The sequence below is a fragment of the Manis pentadactyla genome, chromosome 18, assembly GCF_030020395.1.
Source record: "Manis pentadactyla isolate mManPen7 chromosome 18, mManPen7.hap1, whole genome shotgun sequence".
Lineage (NCBI taxonomy): Eukaryota > Metazoa > Chordata > Mammalia > Pholidota > Manidae > Manis > Manis pentadactyla.
Genome location: NC_080036.1, coordinates 17,588,696 through 17,603,389, shown reverse-complemented (window position 1 = coordinate 17,603,389; position 14,694 = coordinate 17,588,696). Strand labels below are relative to the sequence as shown.

Here is a 14,694-nt window from a genome sequence, read left to right as displayed (position 1 = left end):
TCCAGGACAACAAATATTTGGAAAACAATCGCATCAGCAGGCCTGGCCACAGGAGGAACCCTGCTCTGTGCCCACAAGTAATGAAGGCTTCACCTTTCAAGCAGCCAGCCAGCTTTTGGCATCAAAGCTGGACTTGTCTATTTCTGAGCCAGATAGAGCAAGAGATCCAGACCCTCTTAAAGCTAAGCCTTTGAGCCACCTTTCCTTGGCCATGTCCCTCATGATGTGGAGATCAGCCCTTTCACTCAGCCCTTTCACACCAGCCATTCCCGAGCATCATTCTTTCCACTTGTTTAAGGTCACACTGAATTTATGTGGTAGATTTCACTTTTCCCTCCATCCCTGGCCATCCACTCATAAACTCACGGTTCTTCTGCATCCAGCGAGGCTCTAGCAAATTGCCAGACAGTCTCAGGCCAGAACAGTCTCAGACCCACAGTTCTGCGCCCTCCAGGCCTTGATGCCAGTTTTGGAACTCCTAAGGCATTGTGCACTCGCCAAGCCGCAGTGGGACATTTGAGGAGCATTCCACGGGAAATGGAGCCTTGTCCCCAGGCTGTCTGTGTACCCTCCCCCTCTGTTTTCTAAGGGACAGCAAAAGCAGAGGGGCTTTGAGCCTGGACTGCCATAGTTAGGGGGCCCAACCCCGAGGAGACCAGCTCCTCCTGGCAGCTGACAACACAGGGACAGCCTGTGGCCAGAGCCCTGGAATTCTCATTGCCACCCAGCCCGTAGCAGGCAAGGGAGGCTCCACATTCTTTCCGCACAAGGTTAAGAATGGATGACTTTGATCCCATTAACCCGCAGCTCCTATTCCTACAGTGTATCAACCGATTTACAAACATCAAGTAACAAGTGCTGGAAACTCCTTTAAGCTCACTTCCCAACCCAACAGGACTTCTCACGTGAAATGAATGTGTCTTTATGACCCAACACTCTTTTGAAAAGGATTTGAGGTAGACAGCCCAACATGGGTCAAAGACGATTAGAAAAAAATGAGACTTTACGCATGAAAATAGCGTGGGTTCCCGTGGGGCTCTGGAGGGGCTGCAGACTTGGCTCTGGATTCCCTGGTATCCAGGCAACAAGGAAAATACCACATATGCTAAAGGGAAAGTAAAACTAATGACAGAATAACAGGACATGAACTGTGTATAAAAGACATCAGACTGTAAGAGGTTATATGTGGGCTTGGGGATACAGCGAGGACCTGATGGCCTGCTCTGGAGTCTTGACCGACTACCACCGAAGACCCTGTGGTTTTCACCTACAATCTACGAATAAAACCCATGTTCCTTCACCTTTCCTTAAGTGATTCATTTTAGTGGGCTTTGGATTTCTTGGACAGAGAGGTCACATAACTCTATGTTAATCTTTTAAGGAAATGTTTAATGTTCACAGCTGTTAAGCAGGCAGGCCATAGACTGAGCCCTAATGATGACATTGCCTACTGGGGAGGCCAAGTTCAGATGGGGCCCAACCCTGCCTTCCTACAGTCACTGGGCCCAGATTAGTCCTGAGATGCTACCGACCTAGGTAATAGTCTTTGTGAATTCTTCTTTGCAGCCTTTCACCTGGATGAAAATGTTGGCAACGATGCCCATCCTCCAACCAAACCAGCTCTCTGTGTTGCAAAAGCATGTGAACTTTGGCTATGGAAATTTCCATCCGGAGCCAACAGAGAGCTCCAATTTTCCCCTGTAGGCAGATGCCTTTGAAAGACAGATCAATAATATGGTTTTCTTTTCAGTAATTGAATCCTGTGGCCACTTTGTGTCTCGTGACTTCCCGTTTACAGGACCAGCCTGGGCCATTCAGCACTGGAGGGCACATCTGGAAAGGCCAGCGTTCAATGGATTCCTGCTCTGGAGTTGAAAATTTGGGGGCTGCGACTGTTGTGATAAAAACAAGAGAAACGCTGGGCCAATAGTTTTCAAAAGCTGTTGTTGGCTCCAGAGAGCCCAGTGCTAAATATGGCATTTGAGAAAGTCCAGTTCGGCAGCAGATGTGAAATGCATAGTTAAAGTCCTGTGTGTGGCGTGCCCAGCTGTTCACGGAGAGGCCAGCCCTGTCCTCAGTTGGGTGCAGTGGAGAAGTGGGAGTGAGGACTGCATGTACCACAGCACAGACAACCTGCAGAGAGACAAGTTTCAGCCCTTCCTTCTCTGATTCTGGCAAGCGGCCAGAGAGCTTAACAATGTCAAAGCCATTGTTTTCAGGCCTGATGGGTAAGGAGGCCAAACTGAAGGGAAAAATGTTACCAACTTCTGCTACAGGCTTTGGGAGTAAGGAAGCCTGATGGTTTCTTAAAGTTGAGCCGATTTTCAGCCCCGTGGGTGGGCATGAGGTCCAGAGCAGATTCTCAGCTTTCTGCCAGAAGCTAGAGTGCAGATCACTGGGTCCCTGGGCTCCCGCCCCAGTCTCTGATCCAGAAAGCGACCTTAATGCAGGGGGCTTAAGTCCCATGCTTGGTGAACCACTGGCATCAAGGAAAGTGTGGGCTTTACTTAGGAGTAACTAGCCTTAGGCCATCTACTTAACTTTTACAAGCCAGGTCCTTTGTCTGTAAAACAGGGCTCCTCAGGTTTGACCTGCAGGGTGGTTGTGAGGATTGGGAATGAGGTATGACTCAGCCCTGGCAGCAGGAGACTGGCCCCGAGCACGTGGTTGGTAGTGGTCCCTGCCCAGTCCCACCAAAGCCATCAGGGCCTTACGAGAGTTTGTGTGACCCCTGCTCAAGGTTCTTGTGCATCTGCTCATATTTGCTGCCTTCTGCCTTTCCTGGAGTCCCTCTTCTGCCTGGAGGTGAGTGGCCAGATTGAACCTTTGGAAAAGCTTTTCTGTGTTTCATCTACCTTCTTCAGGAGAGAAATATGGAAGGGAAAACAAAGTGGAGATTCCCAAGGGCAGGCAGCACCTTGGCCAGGAAATGGCCATAGTCTTTGTTGTACATGTAATGTTTCAATTATCTGAAATGTTTGGTTTAATTTATCTTCCTGGCTAGACTGGAAAGGCTCACAAACACAAGAAGCGTATTTGTCTTGGTCACTGTTTTTCCCCAGGTCTGCCTCACTCAGTAACTCGCCCATAGAAGGTGCCAAATAATTATAGATGACTAAATGATAATAGATGTATGTGTCATCTCACTAATTAATGAGCGCCACACATGTTACCAAATCTGCCACCTTTTGCAGCAGAATCAGAAAAGTTGTCAAAAGACAACAATGCTCTACTTATAAGACAGCCTGCTCAGAACTAAAGTAAATTCTTTTGGTTTGGCCAGTTATGTTATTTTGAGTTTCCTAGGCTTTCCCCATTTAAAAACTAATTTACGTAATGAAAATACAAGATGACAGAACTAATGAGATCCCTTTAAAACAATAATAAGAGGAAAATGCATAACCTAAACACTTGTTTCAGTAAAAATTAAAACAAATGAATTAAATTCCCAATTCAAAAAGACAGAAAAAACTCCCAACAAAGTAAAAAAAATGAGTCACAAGGAAAGAAATGATAAAGATAAAATGAGAAATTAATGAAATAGAGAGTAGGAAGGCAATTGACCCATGGAATTAGAATCCTGCTTTTTTGAAAAGTTAACAAAATAGACAAATCACTAATTGAGTCAAGAAAAAAACTAAGAAAATCCAAAAATAAAACTAAGAAATTACAAAAGAAAAATAACTATTAAAAGAATAAAAATTTTAAGAGTTCATGAGACTACTTTGCAAATCTCTATACAAATCTATCCAAAAATATAAATGAAATAATTACCTGGAAAAGTACAGTTTGCCAGAATGACTCCATTAGTAACAGAAAGCTTCAACAGACCAAGTTTTTCATAGTAGAAATAAAGAAAATTGTCAAGGAATTTTCCCTCAGGCCTAAAGAGTTTCACAGGAGGTACAAACATTCAAAAACTAGATAGTTTTAATACTGCATAAATTCTTTCAGTGCACAGAAAATAAAGTCAAACTCCAAATTATTTTTATGAAGGAAATGTAACTATGATACTTAAGCAAATATCACTTACAAATATTGGTGTAGTGATCCTAAAATAAACATTAGCAAATAGAATCAACATGATATTGAGAAAATAATTCAGTATAACTAAAGGGACTTATTCCAGGAATGCAAGATAAGTTCAATATTATAATAAAATACACATTAAGTGATCTATGAAGTCATCTAATTATTACATTGATGATGAAAAAGCCTTTGAATCCAGCATTTATTTCTAATAAAAAATATCATGAAAATAGAAATTGTTGGATGTTTCCTTATTATGATAAAATATAGATGAAGCTTAGTTCAAAGCCAGCATCTACTAAATGAAGAATCACTGGATGCATTTCCACTAAGATCAGGAACAAGGCAAGAATGCCTATCATCTCCAGTATTATTTATTATTGTACTGGAGGTATGAATGAATATAATTAGACAAGAGAAGTCAATTAGAGGCATAATAATTGGAAACAAAAGGTAAAGTTATTTGCAGATCATGTATACTGGAAAATCTGAGAGAATCCATTCTCAAATTAACTCAAGGAAGAAAAGAATTAAGCAAGTTAGCAGCATATAAAATTAATATAGAGAATCCAACAGTCTTCATATACATAAAAACCAGTCAAAAGATATTATAATGGATAAAACCCAATTCATAATGGCATTAAAGAAGATAAAATGCTTAAAAATCAATTTAATAAGAAATGTACAAATCCTATATAAGGAATATTTTTAAATGTGCCAGAATAATACTAAAATAGACATGAATAAATATAAATACAGTCCTTGTTCTTAGGTAGAATAACTCAACATCATAAAATGTCTTTTCTCCCATATAAGTTCATTTAAACGTAACACAATCCTCCAAAAAAATAACACCAAATCTTTTATGGAGGTAGATAAGTTGATACTAAATTCGTGTGGAAAAATAAACATGCCATAATATCTAGATAACCAGATATCCTAGGGAGATTAAAATATATGTGGGAAATTCAGCATCCACTCATGATAAAAACGCTCAACAAACTCTTTCAAACATATCTCAATATAAGAAAGGCCCATAGCTAACATCATACTCAATGGCCAAAAGCTGAAAGCTTTTCTCCTAAGATTCAGAACAAGACAAAAATGACCACTCTCACCACTTTATTCAACATAGTACTGAAAGTTCTAGTTATAGCAATCAGACAAGAAAAAGAAATAAAAGGCATCCAAATCGGTAAGGAAGAAGTAAAATTGTCAGTATTTACAGATGACATGATACTATATACAGAAAACCCTAAAGACTCCACCAAAAAAACAGTAGGATTAATAAATGAATTCAGTAAAATTGCAGGTTATAAAATTAATACACAGAAATCTGTTGCATTTCTATATACAAATAATGAGCTAGCAGAAAGAGAAATTAAGAAGTTAATTCCATTTATAATTGCATCAAAAATAATAAGCACTTAGGAATAAATTTAACCAAGGAGGTAAAAGACTTGTAATCTGAAAACTAAGACACTTATGAAAGAAATTAAAGAAGACACAAATAAATGGGAATCTATTCCATGCCCATGGATACAAAGAATTAATATTGTTAAAATGGCTATACTGCTTAAAACAATCTGCAGATTCAATGCAATCCCTATCAAAATATCTGTTGCGTTTTTCACAAAACTATAACAAATAATCCTAAAATTTCTGTGGGATCACAAAATATTCTGATCTTTGATCCAAAAACTCAAAGCAATCTTGAGAAAGAACAAAGCAGGCATATCATATTCCCTGATTTAAAACTATACCACAAAGATATAGTAATGAAAACGGTATGGCACCGGTATAAAAACAGATACATAAATCAATGGAACAGAATAGAGAGCCCAGAAATATGCCTATATGGTCAATTAATAGATGACAAAGGAGGCAAGAATATACAATGGGGAAAGACAGTCTCTTCAATAAATGGTGCTGGAAAAACTGGACAGCTACATGCAAGAGAGTGAAACTCGATCACTGTGTTACACCATACACAAAAAATAAACTCAAAATGGATTAAAGTTCTAAATGTAAGACCTGAAACCATATAACTCCTAGGCAAAAACATAGATAGTAAACTCTTAAACAATGGTATTACTAATTTATTCCTGTATATGTTTCTCTAGGCAAGGGAAACAAAAGCAAAAATAAACAAAGGTGACTACATCAAAATAAAAACAGCAAAGGAAACCATTAACAAAATGAAAAGGCAACCTACAGTATGGGAGGATATATTTGCAAATGATATATCCAGTAAGGGGCTAATATGCCAAGTATATAAAAAACTCATACAACTCAATACCAAAAAACCAAATAATTTGATTAAAAAATGGGCTGAGGACCTGAACAGATATTTTTCTAAAGATGATGTAAGAATGGTCAACAGACATGAAAAGATAGTCAACATCACTAATCATCAGAAAAATGCATATCAAAACTACAGTGAGGTATCATCTCACACTAGTCAGAATAGCTAATGTCAACAAGAAAAGAAATAACAAGTGTTGGTGAGGATGTAGAGGAAAAGGAACCTTCCTACACTGCTGGGAGGATAGTAAATTGGAACAGCCACTATGGAAAGCAGTATGGAGGTGTCCCAAAAAACTAAACTAGAAATACCCTATGACCTAGGAATTCCACATCTGGAATTTTACCCAAAGAAAATAAAATCACTAATTTGAAAAGATATATGTGCCTCTATGTTCACTGCAGCATCATTTACAATAGTCAAAATATGGAAGCAACCTAAATGTCCATCAGTAGTGAATGGATAAAGAAGATGAGGTACATATATACAATGGAATGTTATTCAGCCACAAAAAACAATGAAATCTTGCCATTTGCAACAACATGGATGGACCTAGAGAGTATTAGCTAAATGAAATAAGTCAGATGGAGAAAGGCAAATACCGTGTGATTTCACTTATATGTGGAATCCAAAAACAAAACAAATGAGCAAAAAAACCAGAAACAGACTCATAGATACAGAAAACAGACTGGTCGTTGCCACGGGAATGGGGGTGGGATATGGGTGAAATAGGTGAAGGTGGAAACAAGTTCGGGACAATGTTCAAAATCTTGATCTAGGTGATGGTTACAAGAATGTCTCCACATGTCAAAATGCATCAAACTGAACACTGAGATTTGTGCATTTTAAATCATATACCTCAATTTTAAAAAAAGGTGGAAAGTCTAGTCCTACCAGATATTAAATCATGCTATGAAATATCTGTATTAAGATAATAAGGTCCTAGGATTTGAATAAACAAAGAGATAAGTGGATTAGAAAAGAAATCCAGAAAATAAATTCAAGTACATATGGAAATGTAGTATATAATGAAGTGTTATCTCAAATCCCTGCAGCACAGATGGTTGGTCTCTAATAAAAGAGTGCTAGACAACAACTGGCTAGCTAGAAAAAAGATAACATTAGATCTATATCTCACACCATCCACACAAATAACTCCACATTTAAGAAGAAATAAACATAATAAGTATTAGGAGAAGACACAGGAGAATTTCTCTATAAACAGAAAGAGTACAAATAAAATAAAAGATCAATAAATTACACTATGTGAGAGTTTTAAATTATGAGCATGGTAAAGAAATGATTGATAATTCATTAAAAAATATATGTGTCTAAAAGGATTACTATATATATATTTTTTTCTCTTATCTCTTTGATTAAGTGCATTCCTAGGTATTTCTTTTTTCTTTTTTTTTTATTAAGGTATCATTGATATACTCTCCTGTTCTGTGAGGTCTGCTCTGTTCTCGAGGTGTATGCAGTCTCATGCAGCCTTCTTAGCTGTTGCTCTTTGAACATTCGTTGTATTAACTATATTTTCGTATTATATGTGGTTTTGGGAGTTCTCTGTCTCACCTCTCACGCCGCCATCTTTAATCCCCCTCAAGGATTTCTATGTTTTTTATCCAAAAAGTATTAGCTTAGGTCAACTGCAAAAGTGATCTTTATTTGTTATGGAAATAAGCCACTTATAATAAAGTTTCATTTAAAAAGAGCATGGTGGAGAGAGAGAATGTGACCTGCGGGAGGGCGGGAAGGCCTTTCTCTGCATTAGTATTGGCTTCAGCTTTACCTTCTTCAGTTTCTTATGGGCCCCGCTCCGGTTGCCCTGCGCCAGGTCAGCCCTGCCCAGGAGCCGGTATGTCTCTGCCACCTCGGGACTGAGATCTCCAAACACTTTCACTTTGGCTTCTAGGGACTCTCTCAGGATGGAGGTCGCCCTCTGTGAAAAGAACAAGAAGCTGTCTGGTTAGGAAGTTCAAAGACGGATAAACATCAATGCTTCTCAAGAAATATGTAACTATGTATACCTTCACTTCTTAGGGGAATTGTTTGGGTAAGTGTTTCATGAACTGAGCTTATTTTCTTCTTTAAATAGGAGACAGGAAATAACATATGTGGGGAAAGAAGGAGTGAACTATGAAGATTAAATGTATAAAGGACATCTGGAGGAAAAACCCACATCAGATATTAAAGGAATTCATTTCAGCTGAGTAGTAAGAACAGAAGCTAACATGTATTGCATTCCTCATGTGTCAAGTACTGTGCTAAACAGTTTACATGTATGTGCGCATGTAATTATCACTGTCTTCTTTAGACAAGTACAATTTTAATCCTCATTTGACAGAGGAGGAAACTGAGCTACAGAGCAGTCCAGATATTCACCCAGACAGTTTATCAGTGGTGGACCTGAGATCTGAATCAGTCAGTAATTTTAATCCTTTTTAGTAGCAGGCTCCTCTCCCTCTCTGCACAACGACTTTCTTACATAAGTGAAAACTAGTTTCCTGGCAATTTATCTACTTACAGAACATCTAGAACTTATCCCAGGGTTTTCTGTTTCTCATAAGAAATAGCTTAGGAAACCAAAAGCAAACATTCCAACATGGTAAAAACTTAAATGCCCTTGACATTTTGTTTGACTAATCTGATTTATTTACACCAACATGGAATAAAAAACATGAGTTGGTCAGAAACCAATCTCTTCAGATATTAATCTCTTCAGCCAGACACCAGGACATACAAAGGGAAAATCCTGCATGTCCATCTCCCACATTTCTCCTGACGGATCTCCTGATACATCTTTTCTTAGGTGGGAGGATGAATCACTGCTGGGGCAGAGAGACTGTAAATTGGGAAGTGTATGACCCACCTTTATATGTGAGGGAAGTGATTAATGCTAAAGCCCATCCCCATCCTTCGGACTGCACCCCCTCCCACTGTCTTTGAGGAAGGACTTAGCATGGTGCAAGGGTTGGATCTGGCAGCGTTTCTGTGGAACTTGGTTGCCAGGCTTTGAGGCGCCAAAGATGGAAAGAAAAGCCAGAGTCCTTCTCCTAAATGAAGTGTTCAAGGCCATTTATAGCCTGACTGGGGAAACTGGAGATGGATATGCATGAACTTGAATGGCATGTCGAGATGGCAATGGAAGAGATGCCACATGGGCTTAGAGAAAAGAGAGACTGTGTCAACTTCTGAGAATTAGAAAAGCTGAGTGGAGAGGAGTGAAGAACACATAGGTCTGAGGTGGGCTGGGAAGGCATGGGGAACCGGGAGCATGGGTGTGAGGTGGGAGAAGCCCATGGTACGCTGAGGGCCTAATTGTGATGATAATAATCATAGCTGCCAGTTACTGAGCCCTGGCGCTATTGCAGGGCGCTGCTCTCTGGCTGTCAGATACATCTTCCTAGAACTTTGTGAGAATGAGTAGATACCACCATCATCATCATAAATGAAACCAAGTTGCAGAGAGATCGGAGGGAGACGCCTTGGTCCATTACTCTGCCAGATGCATGGTTGGTCCACAACTTCAGAAAACAATCCTCAAGAACCCAGGTCTAATCTATTAAGTCAAGACTATTTCCCCCCAATTAAAAAGGTGAGTAACTATGGGAGAAAATCACAGGGAACAGCCTGCAGATGACCGCTTGGAAAGACTAGTGAATCACGAGGTAGGAATGGGAAGATGCAGAGCTGCCCAAGAGGGGCCACCTGGCCTTATGGATCCCCGTCCCCGTGGAGCCTGGCCCATGCCTGGCTCCTAGGAGATGCTTAATGGAGGACTGCAGAGTGAAGCAGCAGCCCTCTGGATGTTTATACGGGCCTCCCACATAGGTAACTGGTCAGCTGTGGTCCAAACTCACCTCTTTTTGTCCAGTGACTTGTAGAAAATGGCAATAATCATCCTGAATGGAAAGAAATTTGGCTTTTCCCATCCCTTCAGCATCCTTAAGATTAGACATGCTCTCTTGAAAATGCTGCTCAGCCACATCTGAAGAAAAGCATCATAACAACAACTTTGAAAACTGCTTGCAGATTTGAAATGGAAACAATAAATATGCTTTTAGTGGTGCGCACTCTTTGGAGGTATTTAATATTTTATAAAGTATTTGGACAAAAGAACCCAGTGAAGGAAACTGTCTTTTGCCTATTGATCTGCCTGTTTTATCAGAAAAGATTAGATTTCAGAAGGATATGGCAATTTAGTTTCCTGGATTTTCATACACCTGAGCTCTCCTAGCGAAACAGTAAGAAAAGTTACTGCAAATAGGGAAATTTTCCCCCAGACCTGAACCCATAGGTGTGTTTTCCAGTTGATGAACTTGTAATTCTTCCTTTAACTATGCTTGCTCCTCACTGAGGTTAGGGCTCCAAGGACCCACTTACTTTGATGCACTCTGATTGTAATCTTGGAACATAGTTTTTATAACATTAAAATTCAGGAAAATATGGCTGATATGCTGCTGAAGGAAGAAACCCAACCATTCCAAACACTTAAACACATTGGTTACAATATAACAAAAATATTTAAAAATATATGCCAATCTTGAAAGCACGAAGGGAAAAACCTCAGTTATGGAAAAATGAAGAAGGAACTGAAAGCCAGAGCGGGGGGTGGATGGGAGCTGAAACTGAACGGTCCACATGGGTGTCGGAAAAAAAAGGTATATTCTGTAAGGCTGGGATTTTATAAGCCTGAGCAGGACTGGAGATGAGGCCTGAGGCCTGTAGGTGGTAGAAAGATACAATGGCTGCCTGCAAAAAGCCAGTGTGATGGCAGAAATCTAGGATGACTCCAAATGACCCTCACCCTTTGATTATGGGTAGGACTTGTGAATATTAGTCCTGTGATGAGGTTATTTATATGGCACGGTTGACTTCATGAAAGCAAGATTTGAAAAGGGCTAATCACATGCACCCTTTGAAAGCAGAGTCTTCTTCAGCTGATGGGAGAAAAGGCAGGCAGAGAGATTCAAAGAGTGAGAGAGATTTGACAGAAGTAGGCTCTCCATTGCTGAGATGGAGGGAACCAAGAGAGGTCGCTAGAAGCAGAAAGAGGTCCCCGGCCAACGGCCAGCAAGAAAATGGGGACTTCAGTCCTACAATCACAAGGAACTGAATTCAGCTAGTAATAGGAATGAGCTTGGAAAAGGGTCCCATGGTCCAAATGAGAATGTAGCTGGCAGACAGCTTGGTTTTAGCCTAAGCAGAGAAGCCAGTCTTACTGTGCCAGACTTCAGACTGCAGAAATGTGAGTTAATAAATGGGTGGGTAAGCAACTGTAATCTGTTGTGCAGCGAAGGAAAACTAATAGTGTCAGGAATACCTAAAATGGAGGTAAGAGCAATTGCCCTGGTCCAAAGGGAGACCTCAGGACTGTCCCTCCAGAGGCCATCCTTGGCTAGAGAAATAATATCTGAAAGAGACTGGGATGCCACACATAGGGCATGCACATGTGAGGTCTGAATTTGCATCATCTACTTGGTTTGGAAATTCTGAACCAAGAAATTAACATAGAAACTAGTCTGAAAATGAAAGAAATACAGGGCTTCATTTAGGGGTCAGCAAACTTATTCTGCAAAGGACCAGATGGTAAATATTTTAGGCTCTGGGGGCCATATGGTCTCTTGTTGCAACTATTAACTTTGCTGTTGCAGCATGAAGGCAGCCAGAGATGATACAGCAATGAATGAGCCTGACCTTATGCCAAGAAAACTTTATTTACAAAATGAATAGTGAGCTAGCTTTGGCCCACAGGCTTTAAGTTTGGGACTCCTGCTCTAGCAGAGGAAAGGGTGATGTTTTCTTCCCCCGGGAATGTGGGACTACCACTGAGGCACCTGACGGAGATAGGGATGATCTCATGGTGACACAGGACCAGTGTATAATGTTTGCTGGGGAACATTATCAGACATGTACAGTAGTCTATTTGACATTTCCATTTGGAAATTTTATGTGTACTCTGTGGTGCAAATAAATATGAGCAAAAAGATAAAACATTATCTTTTGCTCCTTTAGATTTCCCCTATATTTGGTTATTTCCCCTTGATCACCTCTAATTTTGTATTTGTGCTTTCTACCTATTTTCCTGATTGGGTCAGTAAGTGTTTTTATTTATTTTAATATCTTTCCCAAAGAATCAGCCCTTGGATTCATGTTTCTCATACTGTGATGCGAATGCTGAAGAAGCCTCACGAGGAGTAAGAACCGGGCTGGCCTGGGCTGAGCGTGGTTCCTGAGGCAGTGGAGCGAGTGGGAGAGCGGGCAGGCTGCCTGCATTCAGGTTCTGGCTCTGCCGCCTTCCAGCTGGGTGAGTCACATGGTGGGCTCAGTTTCCTCACCCGAGAACGGGGACATTATACTAGTGCCCCCCTCATAGGGTTGTTGTAAGGAGCAAATGGGTTAATGCCTACAAATACCTGATGATATGCCTAACACCTCATCAGTGCGCAATAAATTGTAACCATTTTAACTATAGGGACAGTTTTGAGAATTGTAATTATGGGCCTGCTTCCTAGGACCACCCATCCTAGGTACGCTGGAAGCAGAGATGACATCAAGAGGATGGGAACACTATGTAAACAGAGCAGCCAAGAGGCACAGGAAACTGGGTATGCAGGAAACTGGTACATGACCCTGCATGCCTCAAGAGCTCTGAGAACACATCTGAGATTCACAATGAGAATGTAGGGTCTGGAGAAATGAGTCAAGTACACACATGTGATCTGTTTTTAGCAAGGATATTAGTCAATACTTGGGAAATTGTCTGCCAAATCTAGGGAACCTAAAGGAACATAGGTCTCAAGTAAATTCTGTTTCTCCGCAAGATTTACTTTGCTTGGAATCTAGGCAGGTACCAGACAGAAGCAGGAATTCTGAGAGGTGCTGCCTTCTAGAGAGGTCTGAGTGAGGTTGTTTCTGGAATTTCTAGCTAGACAAAAGTCGATTGAACTGGAGTCCCCTTCTCCACTCTTTCAATGGGGGTCTGTCCACTGCCAGACATGCAGATAGATTTCCAGAGAATTACTCAAAATGTTCTCTTAGTAGAACAAAGTTCTATCAGATGGAAAATGTTACATCTCCTTACTTGGAGCTGACTCAGGGAGAACACATTACAGATTCAGTGTTCAAATCAAGTATTAACTTGGGCTACTCTGATAATCTGATGACAGCAAATGTGGGGACGATATGGCATTTTTTTAATTCTAAAAGCATTACAGAGATGAACATTTCATACTTAAAAATTAATGGGGATATTCAGGAATAGAACACTCTTGATACATTAATTTTCTGTCTAATTGGGAATTAACCAAAGAAGGTAACCGAGTCTTTTTTTTAAGAATAGAGATCTTTCTGGGTCTCTCAGCCTTGTCCCTCTGGAAATGAGACCTTAGTAAAGACCAGCGGATGTGAAGGGCATAGGAAGAAGTTGGGCTGAACAGATAAACACTGAGGTTCAGACCCCGGGTTTTGGCAGCCCAGAGGTGCCATGCTCAGTTGGACGAGGAGACCAAAAACATTTCCCTCTCCTTCCCGGGCCAGGAGCCCGTCCGTCAGACAGAACAGACACAAACGCACTTCATACCTTTCTGGCCCCTTTCCTGTAATGATCTAGTATTCCTTCCCGTGGAGGTCACATGCTGACCAACTGCCCCCAAAAGCACCCCTTTTAGGCTGGTCCCCGAGACCTGAGGGCCACACGCTCTTCTCCCTTAGTGTAGCTGCTCTCGCAGGGATGCTGGGAGACAGGAGGCTGCTTGGCCTAACTTATACTAGAGCGTAAGTGGCTCCTGACTTCTAACTCAGGGAGACCTGTTCATATTTTCCAGAGGATGCTTGTTAGCACATACTGGAAAGAGGGAGGGGAAGTGAGGGAGGGAGGAAGGAAGGGAGGGGAGGGAGGAAGGAATTTATTACTTAAACTAAGGCAGTGTGACTAATGCAGTGGGTCCACTTCAGAGTCCTCAGTTTCTTTAAAAGTCCAGTTTTCCCCTTTCCATTCCTGCAGAGTCCCATAGTCAGAGCAGAGGTGTGGATGTCAGACTGGGGAGAGGGGGGGTCTCTGAGAGCTGTTGTCACATATAAGTTGACTACATGTCAGGCATCACGTCAGGACCCTCGTATATCAGAACAGCCTAGAGCTTGGGACTAGAAGGTCTAGGGAATTCACTGTGTGTGCCTTCTCTGTCTATAAATATGAAACCACTTTTATCTTTACTTTGGACATAGGAAAACTCCTTTACTGCAAGACCCTGACTTATTCCCTTACCTCTCCACACCCCCCAAATTAGCTTTCTGAACTACGAGCCATATGATTGGTCTTTGAGTGGAGAGCAAATGTGTCCTATTACTACAGCTAA

At 40.9% G+C, this 14,694-nt stretch overlaps 1 protein-coding gene across 3 annotated transcripts in view; it reads right to left on the bottom strand.

Annotated features, from left to right (window-relative positions):
- Positions 1 to 14,694, bottom strand: part of TTC23 (tetratricopeptide repeat domain 23) — a 100,846-nt gene that overhangs the window by 8,782 nt on the left and 77,370 nt on the right. For all 3 annotated transcript variants that reach the window (XM_036878716.2, XM_036878718.2, XM_036878717.2), the window contains 2 exons: positions 10,198 to 10,325; positions 8,127 to 8,276 (listed from right to left, as the gene is read on the bottom strand). In XM_036878716.2, the coding sequence (XP_036734611.2) occupies positions 8,127 to 8,276; positions 10,198 to 10,325 (278 nt within the window). The remainder of the gene's footprint in view (positions 1 to 8,126; positions 8,277 to 10,197; positions 10,326 to 14,694) is intronic.